Source organism: Rhineura floridana, chromosome 16 (genome assembly GCF_030035675.1).
Source record: "Rhineura floridana isolate rRhiFlo1 chromosome 16, rRhiFlo1.hap2, whole genome shotgun sequence".
Lineage (NCBI taxonomy): Eukaryota > Metazoa > Chordata > Lepidosauria > Squamata > Rhineuridae > Rhineura > Rhineura floridana.
In genome coordinates this window covers 8,359,132-8,375,690 of record NC_084495.1, presented here as the reverse complement: position 1 = coordinate 8,375,690, position 16,559 = coordinate 8,359,132, and the positions used below count along the sequence as shown (strand labels likewise).

At 43.1% G+C, this 16,559-nt stretch overlaps 1 protein-coding gene across 3 annotated transcripts in view; it reads left to right on the top strand.

Annotated features, from left to right (window-relative positions):
* Positions 1 to 16,559, top strand: part of LOC133371179 (vascular endothelial growth factor receptor kdr-like) — a 344,491-nt gene that overhangs the window by 215,248 nt on the left and 112,684 nt on the right. For all 3 annotated transcript variants that reach the window (XM_061598328.1, XM_061598327.1, XM_061598329.1), the window contains exon 12: positions 15,882 to 15,990. In XM_061598328.1, coding sequence (XP_061454312.1) covers positions 15,882 to 15,990 — 109 coding nt within the window. The remainder of the gene's footprint in view (positions 1 to 15,881; positions 15,991 to 16,559) is intronic.

The following is a 16,559-nucleotide window of genomic DNA, read 5'->3' as shown; positions in this document are numbered from 1 at the left end:
TAGTATGTTGATGAAGACAATCATGTTTCTTTTTGCACAAAAGCTGTCCACAAAAAAGTGACATAACTGACAAAACATATCCAAGTATGCATTCAGATAGCAGTAGATAGCATGGTGGGGCAGCAGGGCTTACTCCACCTCCCAACAGCTGAGTTGCTGCTGCTTACTGGGAGGGAGAGGGGTGATGTGGCAAGGAGATTGGTGCAGTGCAAACACACTGCCAGGACCACTGGATTAGCTCTGCTGGTCCGTTTGCACTGGGCCAGCCTCCTTGCTACTTCCCTCCTGGTAAGCAGCAGCGGCTCAGCTGCCAGGAGGTCAAGTGAGCACCACCATCCCACCACGCCTTGATATTTCAGGCATTACAGGTAAGACTAAAACCCAAGTCACATGCGTTGCAGACTGTATGGGGGGGGACTTGAGTTGTGAACATTTCTGCTGCAGAAAAGTTTGCCTAGATTTTAACACTGCTTTACTTTTCCCCAGCTCACACATGGAGTGCATTAACATGCAGTGTCCTCCAGCTGTCGTTGGGGTACAACTCTCATAATCCCTGACCGTTAGCCATGAACGGGGCTACTTGGAATGATAGTCTAACACCTGAGGGGGTACCATGTTGGCTATTGCCAATCCAGGAGTAGGGCACCTCAGGCTCAGGGGCCAAATGAGGCCTCTCTGTTAGGCCCTTGGGCCTCTCCTTGGCTATGCCTTCTCCCCAAGAAACATCTGACACCAGCACTGCTCTGCAGTCTCCTTGAGTGCTTTCTCTTACTGGAATGTGTTCTTGAACTGTAATAACATCCCTTGCTTGCTTTGATGTAGCCTTTGGCTCTGCCCACCACTGGCACGTGGTTCCCCACAAAGAAATGTGGCCCTCAGGCTGAAAAAGATTCCCCACTCCTCCCCTAAACCTTGATGTAAAGTGTGTGTGCTTGCACAAATTTTATCATTTTACAAAGCTGGTTTTCCTTTTGTTCCTAGCCTGCTGGCTTAAAAATGTTCATTGTGGTCACCATATCTCTCGATCAAGATTCATAAAACTAAATTATCTGAGGCTTGGATATCAGAACTCTTCTCTGCTAAACCCCATTAGGGGAAGCTCTCCTCCGCAAACACTCTAATGAAGTTGATGGGTGTCTGCGTTAAGCAAAGCTTTTAGATACTAGATATAATTTTATAAACAACACAGTGATGAAATCTTATTGCCTCTAGTCTTTCCCCACTTTTTATCAGTGCTAATTCCCTCCAGAAATAGAACATTCAGGAAACAGACCCATCCATTTCCCACTGTATCCTAGCAAGTAATTGTACTGGTGTTTGGCTAGCCAGATAAAACAATAACAATGTCAGAGACTCTGATGGCCTGCCTTTAATTGACTGTGTGTTGGGATGCTGGCATTAGCTCAGATCAGATAATCTTTCCTATGTGCCTTGACTCTCTTCTGCCTTATCAAAAGCATTGCATCGCAGACCTTGCCGGGGAGAGAAATTTCCTCAGCCTCCAGTGAATCACTTGCTGTCTCCTTCCATTTCGTAGACTGAGAGGCCTTTAGCAAAGCAGAAATTTTAGAAGCAAAAATGGCTCTGAAAGAATTTGTTGCTGGTGGTAACCAAAACACCCTTCACAGATATGGTTACCCTGGCCCAAGAGTCTGTTCTGGTGTTGCTGGTCCAACCTAGAGGATGTAATCCAAACCTAGAGGATGTAATCCCTGACCAACCAAACATATTAAAACAAAACATCTTTAAAAATATTTTTTTTAAAAAAAGCTTTAAAAACATCTTAAAAAGCAATTCCAACACACACAATAATCTTATGTGGCTTTGCAACATTTCAATGCAACAACAGCATAGTCAGAGATTTCAGAACATATTACACACTGTGTTTGCACTACAATGTTGTTAAGCCACATAACATTATTTGATCTATATTGTATATTCTATCAGCTATCAGCCATAGACCTATTTTTGTGAAGTTTTGACATTTTCATATACCAATGTGATAGAAATAAATTATGTTCATTTAGACCAGGGGTTCTTAACCTTTTTTGTGTCATGGACCCCTTTGAGAATCTGATGAAAGCTACAGACCCCCAATAAATAAACAAATACAATACATTTTATTCTATTGGAAATTGATTTTTGTGTGTGTTCATGGACCCCCTGAAGCCCATCCATGGATCCCTTAGGGGTCCACAGCTTGGTCCCTAGTGAAGGCCAACCAGACCTCAGGAATGTGGGGGACCACCAAAAGTGCCCCATCAGAGGATCTCAATGATTGATGAGGAAGCATAGGGGATCAGGCATTCCTTAAGGTACTTTGGGCCCAAGTTGGTTAGGGCTTTGTGAATTAACACAAGTACTTTGAACCTGGCCCGATAGCAAATCATCAACTAGTGCAGCTCTCTCAGTGGTGGAGTAACATGTATGTATGCACATACAAAATTCAGAAAAGGACAAATTACAAAGGATAGCTGCGTTCTGGTTTGTGTATTGGTTTGGGAAGTACAGATTTGGTAGTTTCATATTAAAATGAGAACTGAACAAATTTCTATCTCCTCTCCCACCCCCACCCCATCCCTACACACAACTGGCTTCAACATTCATTAACCTATTCAAGGCAAGTAGCATGCTCAGTCCTTGTCCAGCTATTTTTTCCCTTTTTAAAAAGAAATCTACAAACTATTTTTTCTGATATATCTGGGCAGCTCCACACCCCAAGAATTCAACACCTCCCCTTGTCTGCAAGTGGGTCCATTTTACTGCTGTAATGATAGGACTAAGAATACCAAATTTGGAATTAGTACTGTATTCCTATTAGTGTTCCTATTAGTGGGGCTTGTAACAAAACAGTGCAGTGTGGAGTGCTTCTATTCAGTATTCCCAACAGGCACATACACCCTTTTTCAGGATACTCCATTCCATCTCCCTTTCCCCCCTCTCAATTCTTCACTCCCTCCTCCCAACAGTCAGCTAGCATCCAGTGCTCACTGAGTACGCTCAGCCCTCATTGGTCTGTTTCAGGTGTCCCCCACCCTTAGGGTTTTCTCCCTTTTTCGTGTGCATTTTTGCAAACCTTGGAATTACATGTGCGCATGCACGCACACACACACACACACACTGTGCTAATACTTCTGTCTTGTACTTAGGGTTTGCTGGTTTTGCTATTTATTTATTTATTTTACAAGATTTACATGCACCATAGTAGAACAGAAGACCTCTAAGTAGTCTACAAGACAGCATAAAAATGTTCATTTTAAAACACCAATAAAAAGCATACATTTAAAAACAAGTTACTCTGAAAAATGTGCATAAGGAACTGTACTTGGACAATATTTATTTTAAAATATTTATATGCCGTGTTCCCAGGAAAAACTTATCCAAAGTGGTTTTCAACATAAAAACTACAAGTATAGAAAAAAAATCAATATTACTAAAATCAAGAATAAACCAGATTCACATTTTTTTTTAAAAAAAACCACAGAATTCCAATAACAATAATATCCCAGCCTCTATCCAGTGAATGGGGCAAAAAATGACTCGGGGAGTCCAATTGAAACAAATGAGTCTTTAAGGCAATCCAAAAAGCCTGCTTCGTAGCCTCCCACAACAACTCTACTGGGATGGAGTTCCAAAGGTATGTTGCCACTGCAGAAAAGGCCCTCTCTCTTGTGGTTGCCTACCTCACAGAGACAGGAGGTGGACACACCGAGGACCTCCAATTGAGATCTCGGGGTGCAGGTAGGATAGTATGGGTACAATTGTCCATCAGATAGCTCGGGCCCAATCCCATGTAGGACTTTAAAACTAGCACTTTAAATTGGGCCCAGAAATGCACTGGAAACTGGTTGGTATATATAATATAGGCGGAATTTGTTATCAAAGTCACTTAAATAATGCAGATGGAGTCTCAAGAGAAAAATCCTGATAACCCTTTACTGAGCAAACTGGAAAGAAACAGTGTACAGTTTGGAGCAGAAAGGGAGATGTTGTCTTTCTAAGGTCAGTTCTTGTACATAGCAGGGAGACTACAACCACACAATACAAAGAAAACTCCCTCAGAATTACACAGCCAATCAGAGCACTTGCTACCTAACTGAAGATCATGTCCCTCTACCCCATTGCTAAGCAGCACCTACACCTGTCCTTCTCTTGGCTAGTTTATTTTAGCACTAACAGAATTAACCCTTAAGTAACAAACTCAATGATCTCTGCTGTTTCACTTGCAACATAATTGAGACATAATGCTATACTCCATTGATAAGAATGGAAAAACTGCATTCAGACCCTGGAAGTCTCCAGTATGCTTCAGGTCCCCTTTCTAAACATTAGAGGATGTGCTGTCATCCCTAAAACATGTACCTGTTAGGTGTGGTCAATAGATTGCCTGCAGTGGCTTAAGCGTGACATTTTTCTTTTTTACAATACCTTAAAATTACGTTAGCTTGTTGCCATGTACTTGACATATTTAGAGGGTAGTAAAACAACACTAGTGTAAGCTTGTTAATTCTCTCTTCTCACAACCACCTCCATCACTGCACTGTCAGTATGTGCCAGCTTGAATAGTTTTGCACCCACTTCCCTCTCCTCCTCCACCTCCTCACCCACATTGCTTCACTGAAAGTAAGAGACAAAATAGAGGTGGGTGCGTGCACACACACGCACATGCAGAATAAACTTGCAGGTAGTCCCAGTTCAATGGCAATAAAGCAGTTTCTGGCTCACGCATGATGGATGGGGGATAGCCTTCCTTTGGGGCCTATCACCATACTATTTGTATTATCTTTAAAAGGCTGGATTGTGTGCATTCTATCACTCAGGCAGAGTACTTGATTCTGCAAAGGGGAGGTTTGCACATAGTAATCTAACCTGATTAGTCTCAGAGCAGTTGTTCACACACACATTTATATCTTATGGGTTCCTCTATGCTTGACATTCAACTAGCAGGTCTCTGAGTCAACTGGCTCCACTGAAACACATTGTGTTTGGGGTGATCAGAAATTTCTCTTTGTCATGTTATATCTGTAATGATCCATTTGCATGTACAAGGCAACACTGATGTAACTGCAAAGATCATCAAGTGATAGGGTTGCCAGGTTCATGGCCTGAGACTGATCCTGTATCTTTAGGAGAAGAGAAAGTCCGCCAAGTGCAGGTGTTCTTGCAACACTATAATGAGACAAACCACAAGGTGGAGTTCTCCCTTCCCCCTGCCCAGCCTCCAAGAGGTCTTCTGTATCTTTAAAAGTTGTGCAGGGGGAAGGGAGAACTCCACCTTGTGGTTTTTCCCATTACAGTGTTGCAAGAACACCTGCACTTGGCTGACTTTTTCTTCTCTTAAAGATACAGGATCAGTCTCAGGCCCTCAACCTGGCAACCCTATCAAGTGACAGACAACACAAAGACTGGAGCAGGGATAGGCTTTGCTCACCTGGAGTAAGAAATGGAACCACTTGTTTATGACCTGCAAATATTTTTGGTGAGCACAGAAAATTTATTTGAAGTTCTTCAAATATTTCAGAACCTGGGATCAAGAGTGGATTCTGAGACAAGAACCTAAGTAAGAGCCTGCTGGATCAGGCCAGTGGCCCATCTAGTCCAGCATCCTGTTCTCACAGTGGCCAACCAGATGCTTGTTATGGGAAGCCCCCAAGCAGGACCTGAGTGCAACCGCATGCACCCTTCCTGTAGTTTCCTGTGGTTTCCTGGAATTCATAAGCATACTGCCTCCAACAGTGGAAGTAGAACCAGCCTAACAGAGTTCAGACTGGCTGCTGCTAGTCTTTGCCATGTAGCACTTGTGTGCTGCCATAACAACAGATAACTAACTGAAGGGGTCTCTTCACGAGAGGGGGGGAATCAGCCGTAGCTGAGTTGTGGAGCATCTGCTTTGCCTACAGGAGGTCCTAGGATCAATCCCTGGCATCTCCAAGTAGGACTAAAAATGTCCCATGTCTGAAACCCTTGTAAGCTGCTGTTAGTCAGTGTAGATAATACTAAGCCAGATGGGCCCATGAACTGACTCAGTATAAGACAACATCCTATGTTCCATACTAATCTTTATCAGATTTGGTTCCCATCTGAATTCTGTTTTTGCAGGCTCAGTACTAGTGATAGTGTGTGCCATAAGATGAGATACAAGGAGTTTTTGTTGCTTGCCATCATGGTAAGACATCATTGGCACTGCCCAGGAGCTACACCTTTGTGTGTGAGATGAGATGGTAGCCTAATTGTTCAAGGCCCATTTGAAATTACTCCAGAAGAGGCATTGGGAAAGTCAACGCGGGTGGGGTGGGGGTGATTTTTATATGGGATTATGTGGGATTGCTTATTATTTCCAAATTAATACCTTTCCCTTGGTCCATGGGTGGAGAACCTGTGGCCCTCCAGAAACTGTTGGACTGTAACTCCCATCATCCAACAACATCTGGAGGGCCACAGGTTCTCCATCCATGCCTTAATCCTTATGCCATCTGTGCCTTAATCCATACGTAATTCAAAACCTCAAGGAGGTAATCCATTAATTATTAGGAAGAGAGTTCTACCAAGGGCTATCAGCTACAGAGAACCTCCATGTACAGAGACAGTTTACCTCTGGATACAATATGCTGGGGATAAACAACAGGGGAGGGTTGTGGCTTTCAAGCCCTGCTTGTGGGCTTTCTGGGGGCAACTAGCTGGGGACAGAATACTGGGAAATATGAAGTTTTGCTTTGATCTATCCAGGCTGGTCTTATGTTTGTAGATTTCATTTTTTCTTTGCTTGCTTTTGTCCCACTCTTCTTGTTATTTAATCATCTTTTTCTGCACATTTAAAAAAGTGCGCCTAAAGGTGATTCCAATTCAAAGAGATGATATTTGAAAGAAGAACCCCTTAATCCCTAACGGCAGTTCATTGGGCAAAGAGACGGATTTCATGGAAGTGAGCCGTCTCTAACCTTAGGCACCTAAAAAAACAGCTGGGTGCAAACATCTGCATCGTATAGCCATGGGTGGTTAACCATTTGGGGTTAATGCAGGCCATATTTGGACTCAGGGGGTGTAGCCACACATTCTGACATTTTATCCAAGCCTCTGAGTATATAAGATGGGCATACCCTTGATAATATCAAAGAAACATCAGGGATTATCTGATTTTTTTAATGCAGATTTGTAGCCCTGTTGGTTACAATTTTTAAATATGTCAGAGTCATTCTTAGAAAGTGCTTTGGGAAAGAACTGTAGCTCAGTGGCAGAGGAGATGCTTTGCATGCAAATGGTCCCAGGCTCAATCCCTAGTAGGGCTGGAGAAGACTCTTGTCTGAAAACCCTGGACAGCCACTGCCAGTCAGTGTTAGGCAGTTCTGAGCTAGATGGACCAATGGACTGGCTCAGTATAAGGTGACTTCCAACGTTCCTATTTAAATCAGCCCTTTTTTCAGAACAATGAGGACTAGAATCTTACTTATTTTAGAGGAAGGAAGAGCCATAGCTCAGTAGCTAGAGGAGTTAATTTGCATGCAAAAGGTCCCAGGTTCAATCTCTGGCATCTCCAGGTAGGGCTGAAGAAAAGACTCCTTTCTGAAATGCTGGAAAACCACTGGCAGACAATATAGAGAAAACTCACATCTACTTTGACCCTAACTAATAGAGCCCTTTTCACTGTGAAAAAGAGCAACAGAGGTAAAGGTAAAAAGAGGTCCTCGGGATCCAGAATGATCTTAGGATCAAACTGAGAATCCTCTGTAGGCCAGACTGAGCTCCCAGATTGCCCATTGCCTGTCCCTTCCCTAGAACAAAATCAAGAGTGCTATTCCATATCAGGGGTGAATGTTAAGGGCATCCTGCAGTCTTTTGATTGCTGAGCAGAGAGTGCCTTACAAGGAAACTATCTGTGTTGATGTCGTGACCATTTCCATTTACTTCCACTATGGATTCAGTTTTCTGGTTTACTGTTTACAATATTGGAAATGGATATATACAGCAGGGCTGTGGAGTCGGAGTCGGAAGCAATTTTGGGTGGAGTCGGAGTTGGTAGAAATGTACCGACTCCGGCTTCAAAATAAATTTTGATTGACAAAATTTTTAAAATATAAATTCACAATGTCAAAGAAGCTTCCCATGAAGTCAGCTGTAGTTGAGCATTTCACCATAACTCAAGACGGAAAACATTTTGTGTGTCAGTGTATGACACAGGACCCAGATGAAGACAAATGCTGTGATGCCAAGATCAGCGCATATTCAGGCAGCGATAAAAATGCTCCTATGAGAGCTTCCAATTTAAAAAGACATTTACAGCCCTTTCCAGGGCTGTGGAGTCGGAAGCAATTTTGGGTGGAGTCGGAGTCGGACAGTAGAAAAATAGAGGAATCGGAGTCGAAGGTTTGGCATGCCGACTCCACAGCCCTGATATACAGATGGATTTGTGCGTACACACACGTAACACCAATATGATATTATAAGAGAAGTGTGGCATTATTTTCTTGGCAACTGAAAGAGGACTTGAGCAGCCAGGGAACTGAAACTATTCCTTAAGACACTTGCCAAGATAAGCTTGAGTGAAAGGCTGGTGCATAATCATTTCAAAGAATTCTTCTTATTAAAAGAGAATCACTCTCAATCTTTCATTTCCCCTCTGAAATCCCACACAATCTCTGGGCTTAGAGCTATTTGCTATTAAAAGCAGTTATGCGGCAAATGGGTTTGGTGAATGTCTTGCCAGTGTTACACCTTCATTTTCCACAGTAAACTTGGAAAACGGGAAATATACACTTGTTTAAACACCTGTGCATCTTTAAACATCTGTTTCCATGTGTCTGGGAAACCTGGTTTACCCAGGGTCCACCCCCCTTCAAAACATGTGAGCAGCTCTTTAAATAATATGTACATTCAACATTTTTGTATGCGGTGAGTAACAGCAACCTACATGTTCCAAATATGTATCTCACGTGAAGAGGAGAACCATCCTGAGTCACCCTTTGAAGCCCACTCTTGCAATAGGTGGGAGGGGATGGAGGTCAATGCTGTTGAGCTAAAATACACACTAGGCTCATTTTCATAGAAATGTTAGGTTGGTGATGACTGGTTGCTCTTTCTAAAGGAGACCTGGATTGAAAGCATTTTTTTTATTTAAGTATTTATCATACTTATAACTAGGGATGGGGTCAGTGGAGACTGGTGGCTCCAATGTCAGTGGGACAGTGCATCTGGTCCAGGTTATAGTTGAACTTTCAGTACCTTGGACAGCTTCTTGCAAGTTCAGACTAAACCCCGGAGCAGATTCATTGCCCCACTGACATCAGAGCCACCAGCCTCCACTGGGTAGAGTACCTGTTTTCTATGCAACAGGTACCAGGTTCAATCTTCAGTATCTCTCAAGGGAGGGCTGAAAAAAACCCATCTGAAACCCTGGAGAATTGCTGCCTGTCAGCATAGACGATACTGAATTATCTGGACTAATAGTTGGACTCAATATTAAGGCAGCTTACTCAGTTATACTCTAGAATAGGAGTGTGGCCTTTTCCCTAATTCCATGTAGGCCTTGACCTCATTTTGTGGGGGGGGGAGCGCAGAGAGAGAGAGAAGGAGGGTGTATGAGGGGAAATTGGAGGGGGAGAAGAGCCAAAATGGATGAAGCCAACTGAAAACACAACCATCCTTCAAAATTTACACTTTGCTGAATTTTGCAATGCAGTTCTCCAGCCAAGTGATATATACAAAAATGCAAAAACTAGGGTAAAGTGTTCAATACTTGGAGAACCAGAATTGCCAGATACATCCTTCCCTATCTCATGTGAAGTGTGGAGCTACCCTAAGTCAGTCTTTTAAAGCCAACTCTGCAATAAGTGGGAGGGGGTACAAGTTAGTGCTAGTGAGCTAAATGCATACAACTCTTTTTACATTGGTGATGACTCTGGTTGGTTTTTCTTAAAGCTCTCACAAGAAACCTAGACTGAAAGCCTTTTGAGATCCCTAACACTTTTTATTTTTAAAAAAGTATTTATTATAGTTGTAACCTGCACTTTCATGGGCCTTTTATTCAAGAGATTGCAGCATCAAGTACTATTTATTATTATTTATTTATTAAGTTTGTATCCTGCCCTTCCTCCCAGAAGGAGCCCAGGGCAGCAAACAAAAGCACTAAAAGCACTTCAAAACATCTTAAAAACAAAACACTTTAAAACATATTAAAACAAACATCTTTTAAAAAACAACTTTAAAAACATCTTAAAAAGCAATTCCAGCACAGATGCAGACTGGGATAAGGTCTCTACTTAAAAGGCTTGTTGAAAGAGGAAGGTCTTCAGTAGGCGCCAAAAAGATAACAGAGATGGTGCCTGTCTAATATTTAAAGGGAGGGAGTTTCAAAGTGTTGGTGCCACACTAAAGGTCTGCTTCCTATGTTGTGCAGAGCGGACATCCTGATAAGATGGTATCTTCAGGAAGCCCTCACCTGCAGAGCACAGTGATCGACTGGGTATAGAAGGGGTAAGACAATTTATCCTGCTCCCAAGTTGCACAGGGCTTTGTACACCAAAACCAGCACCTTGAACTTGGCCCAGTAGCTAATAGATAGCCAGTCAATTCTTTCAGCAGCGGGGTGACATGTTGATCGATACCCTGCCCCAGTGAGCAGTCATGCCGCCACATTTTGTACCAGCTGCAGCTTCTGGACCAACCTCAAGGGCAGCCTCACATAGAGCACATTATAGAAATCCATCCTGGAGGTTATCAGTGCATGGACAACAGTGGTCAGGCTATCCTGGTCCAGAAACATCCACAGCTGCCTTACCAGCCAAAGCTGGTAAAAGGCATTCCTAGCCACTGAGGTCACCTGGGCCTCTAGTGACAAAGATGGATCCTGGAGAACCCCCAGACTACATACCTGCTCTTTCAGAGGGAGTACAACCCCATCCAAAGCAGGCAGTTGACCAATTATCCAAACTCGGGAACCACCAACCCACAGCGCCTCCATCTTGCTAGGATTCAGACCATCCTAAGACCATCCACTACCCCCTACACACACACAATTTTCAGTCTTATCTTTCAAGTTGTTATCTTCCTTTACTCTAACCAATTCATTTGAGAAACTTACTTGGGTTTCCTAAATAATGTTTTTGAACATGCAGGATGAGTTAGCTGCAAGGTCAAAACAAAACATCTTTAACAAATCCAGTTGCTACCAACACCACCCCACCTGGTTCGGTTCATGATTGGGTTCAGCAAACAGAACTATTTAAAAACCACCATCACTACCACAAAACAGTTCTTTTTATTACAATTCAGATTTGAAATTGGTGTTGCCCCAGCTGCTATTGCTGCTCTGGAAGTTGTGAAAGTGAAGTGCCCTGGGAAAAGTGCATTTCCCAGGGCTCCTGGTGCTTGGATTGGTGGGTGGGATGGTTGGTTTAGGGACAGAGGGAGAGAGCGAGCTCCTCCTTGTCATTGCCACTTATCAAAACAGAAGCCAGGTAAGTGGTTGATTGGGAGGGAGGAGTTCTTTTTCACCTTGGATGAAAATCCAAACCAGGGGGCTGTTAACATATTTAAGGTGAACATTTACAAACCAAAGAGGTTCAAATGCCAAACCAAGGGATAACAAACTTCAATGACACTGCTAGCTGCTTAGTCAAAGCATTATTCTCATTTAAGGCAGGCAAGCTGTTGTGTTACCTTCTCTCTCCCATCAGCCAGAAAGACAGTGTGGCAAATTGCTACCAGTACAGTGCAGTTTTTCTGCCAGGCCCCAAGCTTTAGAGGCGGATGTTCACCCTACTTATTTAGAGCACAGAGCACTTCTCTTTTTCGTAGATCTGTCTTGAACCCAGTTATCCTAAAGGTCAGTTACAAGATGTGTGAAAAATCAAAACACCTCTTGTTTGATTTAGGCTGCTAGGTGCCATTCAAAGCTTCTCAGGGCACTGATGTACTCTTGGACTTTCTCCATGAGCAGAGACGGTTTCATTCTGTTCAGTCCGAGGAATACACATATCTCCATTAACCCTGATTCCCTGACACTGTTGAGAATGGAGCAATCTCTGCTCATAGGAAGCTTTAAGTGGCAGAGTCCTGCATGCACACAGGAGCTGCTACATTAGTTTAGAGGGTCACATCACTCAAAAATGCTTGGAAGTTGTTTAAAAACACTATATTAGAAGCTCAACTGGAGTGCATACCGCAGATCAGAAAAGGTACCACCAGGGCCAAGAAGATGCCAGCATGGTTAACGAACAAAGTCAAGGAAGCTCTTAGAGGCAAAAAGTCTTCCTTCAGAAAATGGAAGTCTTGTCCGAATGAAGAAAATAAAAAAGAACACAAACTCTGGCAAAAGAAATGCAAGAAGACAATAAGGGATGCTAAAAAAGAATTTGAGGAGCACATTGCTAAGAACATAAAAACCAACAACAAAAAATTCTATAAATACATTCAAAGCAGGAGACCATCTAGGGAGACAATTGGACCCTTGGATGATAAGGGAGTCAAAGGTGTACTAAAGAACGATAAGGAGATTGCAGAGAAGCTAAATGAATTCTTTGCATCTGTCTTCACAGTGGAAGATATAGGGGAGATCCCTGAACCTGAACTAACATTTGCAGGAAGGGATTCTGAGGAACTGAGACAAATAGTGGTAACGAGAGAGGAAGTTCTAAGCTTAATGGACAATATAAAAACTGACAAATCACCGGGCCCGGATGGCATCCACCCGAGAGTTCTCAAAGAACTCAAAGGTGAAATTGCTGATCTGCTAACTAAAATATGTAACTTGTCCCTTGGGTCCTCCTCCGTGCCTGAGGACTGGAAAGTGGCAAATGTAACACCAATCTTCAAAAAGGGATCCAGAGGGGATCCCGGAAATTACAGGCCAGTTAGCTTAACTTCTGTCCCTGGAAAACTGGTAGAAAGTATTATTAAAGCTAGATTAACTAAGCACATAGAAGAACAAGCCTTGCTGAAGCAGAGCCAGCATGGTTTCTGCAAGGGAAAGTCCTGTCTCAGTAACCTATTAGAATTCTTTGAGAGTGTCAACAAGCATATAGATAGAGGTGATCCAGTGGACATAGTGTACTTAGACTTTCAAAAAGCGTTTGACAAGGTACCTCACCAAAGGCTTCTGAGGAAGCTTAGCAGTCATGGAATAAGAGGAGAGGTCCTCTTGTGGATAAGGAATTGGTTAAGAAGCAGAAAGCAGAGAGTAGGAATAAACGGACAGTTCTCCCAATGGAGGGCTGTAGAAAGTGGAGTCCCTCAAGGATCGGTATTGGGACCTGTACTTTTCAACTTGTTCATTAATGACCTAGAATTAGGAGTGAGCAGTGAAGTGGCCAAGTTTGCTGACGACACTAAATTGTTCAGGGTTGTTAAAACAAAAAGGGATTGCGAAGAGCTCCAAAAAGACCTCTCCAAACTGAGTGAATGGGCGGATAAATGGCAAATGCAATTCAATATAAACAAGTGTAAAATTATGCATATTGGAGCAAAAAATCTTAATTTCACATATACGCTCATGGGGTCTGAACTGGTGGTGACCGACCAGGAGAGAGACCTCGGGGTTGTAGTGGACAGCACGATGAAAATGTCGAGCCAGTGTGCGGCAGCTGTGAAAAAGGCAAATTCCATGCTAGCGATAATTAGGAAAGGTATTGAAAATAAAACAGCCGATATCATAATGCCGTTGTATAAATCTGTGGTGCGGCCGCATTTGGAATACTGTGTACAGTTCTGGTCGCCTCATCTCAAAAGGGGTATTATAGAGTTGGAAAAGGTTCAGAAGAGGGCAACCAGAATGATCAAGGGGATGGAGCGACTCCCTTATGAGGAAAGGTTGCAGCATTTGGGGCTTTTTAGTTTAGAGAAAAGGCGGGTCATGATAGAAGTGTATAAAATTATGCATGGCATTGAGAAAGTGGATAGAGAAAAGTTCTTCTCCCTCTCTCGTAATACTAGAACTCGTGGACATTCAAAGAAGCTGAATGTTGGAAGATTCAGGACAGACAAAAGGAAATACTTCTTTACTCAGCACATAGTTAAACTATGGAATTTGCTCCCACAAGATGCAGTAATGGCCACCAGCTTGGATGGCTTTAAAAGAAGATTAGACAAATTCATGGAGGACAGGGCTATCAATGGCTACTAGCCGTGATGGCTGTGCTCTGCCAGCCTAGTCAGAGGCAGCATGCTTCTGAAAACCAGTTGCCGGAAGCCTCAGGAGGGGAGAGTGTTCTTGCTCTCGGGTCCTGCTTGCGGGCTTCCCCCAGGCACCTGGTTGGCCACTGTGAGAACAGGATGCTGGACTAGATGGGCCACTGGCCTGATCCAGCAGGCTCTTCTTATGTTCTTATGCATACACACCATGCATTTAAAACATATTCCCCGCCGCCGCAAAAAGAAAAAATCCTGGGAACTGTAGTTTGCTAAAGGTGCTGGGAATTGTAGCTCTGTGAGGGGTAAAACTACAGTTCCCAGGATTCTTTTTTGAAGGGAGGAGGTGTATTTAAATGTATGGTGTGTACATAGCCTTAGTCTCTCCATAATATCCCTTGGCAAAGTATGCCAAGTCTACTTGTATACTCTGTGCTGTGCAAATAAACACATTTTATGCAGTTTTGACTAATGTACACATGTTTGCAAGCAATTTTTCCTAATGTAATCATCTGATTAGTTATTTTCACTGATATATCCAATCGCATGCACGTTTCCTTCTCATATAAGCATTTTTGTAAACATTGGTTGGAGGCTGTCCTTCACTCTGAGGTCCTAGGATGGGTTACAACTGTTTAAAATACATCATTAAAAACAACTTGAAATCACAATATTTAAAAAGAAAAACCTACAGAAAATAGGGTTTAGGGTCCCAAAAATATATGAAACTGCAAGTTTGGATAAGTGTGAATTTTGAAAGATGGCTGTGTTTCGATTCTCCTGTTTCAGAAAGTGTGAATTTGATAGATTCAATAAATTTCTCCCCCATTCCCATGTGCTGGGATATATTTTTTCCTCTTTCTTGCTCCCTTCTTTCTCTCCTTACTTCCTTGTGTTGGTAGAGAAACCTCTGTCCTTTACATGGCTAGAAGGGAGCCAACTGTACAAAGGTATGAATGGCATCCTTTGTCCCACACAATTTCCCTCTGGCCCCAGCAGTAGTGTAGTGGCAAACCCAAAAGTACAGTGTCCCTTGATAGTCATGCCATGCCCTCTCAGAGCCATGCCCCCTCGCTTGCTTGCTGTCCATCACCATCTTCACACTCCTCAGTCCTTCCCTAGAAGCCAATCAACATGGAAAGGGAGTGTATTAGCTTCTCAGTGGCTCTCTTACCTCCTTTTACTCTGATTGGCTTCAATAGTGGGAAAAGATAAGGAAGCATATTAGAAAATTTTTTCTCAGTGGCTAACACGCTCCTCTCCATGTTGATTGGCTTGTACAATGCTGGAGACATAGGGACTCTGCTACACCCCAGGGCCCTGGCCACCACTGGCATGTGGCCATTGGAAGGTTTTGGCCCTCAGATAGAAAATGGTTCCCAGCCCTGATTTACCAATCCCATCTATTAATGCTTGCAGTCCTGTTCCAATGTGGATGTCCTACTGTTGTGAATATCTTGCTGTGGCATCTAATTTTGAAGTCTCTTTTTTTTAATACACTCAGGATTTCATATTTGATGGTTACCTAGATCAGAGTGCAGTCTCCTGTTAGATGGAGAGAAATCAACCAAAGGAAATGCTTGATCAGGCTCGAAATGATGGGATGAAAGAACTAAAAACGCTCTAATGGGATGCCAAGTCTGTTTTATTCTAAAACAAAGAACGCAGCAACTGCACGCTTTGCATTTATATATATGGAGAGACTTCTTTCGCAGGAAACCTAAACACAACCATGCTGTCTTTTCTCTTTTCCCACATGGCAGGTCATAAGTACCCTGGAAACCACAGCAAGCAATGTCTCAGGGGTCTATTTCTGCGTGGCTTCCAACAAAGTAGGCACCGAAGAAAGAAGCATCAAATTCTACGTCTCAGGTAAGGTATCAGGGCCCTTTCAGATCTTACGGTCCAGAAGTGAACCTGCAGCATGAATATATATTCCATGTGTTGTGTGTTCAGTGGAAGGCATGAGCAACATCTGTTCCTGCTAAGTGTAAACACAGCTGCTTCAGAATGTGACATTCACCAGAAAGGGAAGTGGAGCTGCGCTGCTGACTCCACCTGTGAAGCCATGACTGTCCAGGGCATCCCATCCATGTACTGCGTGTGGATGTCTGAAGAAGGTAAACCTGCACATGTAAGTTTCCACATGAATTGGGGTTCCAGATCCCATGGAAGCATATGCATGTAGAGGCCTGTGTGTATAGGCTTTTCTTCTCAGACATCCATGCTCAGTGCGTGGATGGGGGGGAGGCATGGGACACCAGAGCTGGGGTCCAGCAATGTGGTCCCACTTTTACTTCTAGCACGGAGATCTCTCCACATGTGTAAAGGAAGCTAGGGTATATATCACATGGGTACAGTTGGCCTGTCTGCAACACACAATTTGACATTCCATTTTAGGGACAGAGGAAGCTGCCACGTGCTGAGGCAGACCGTTGGCC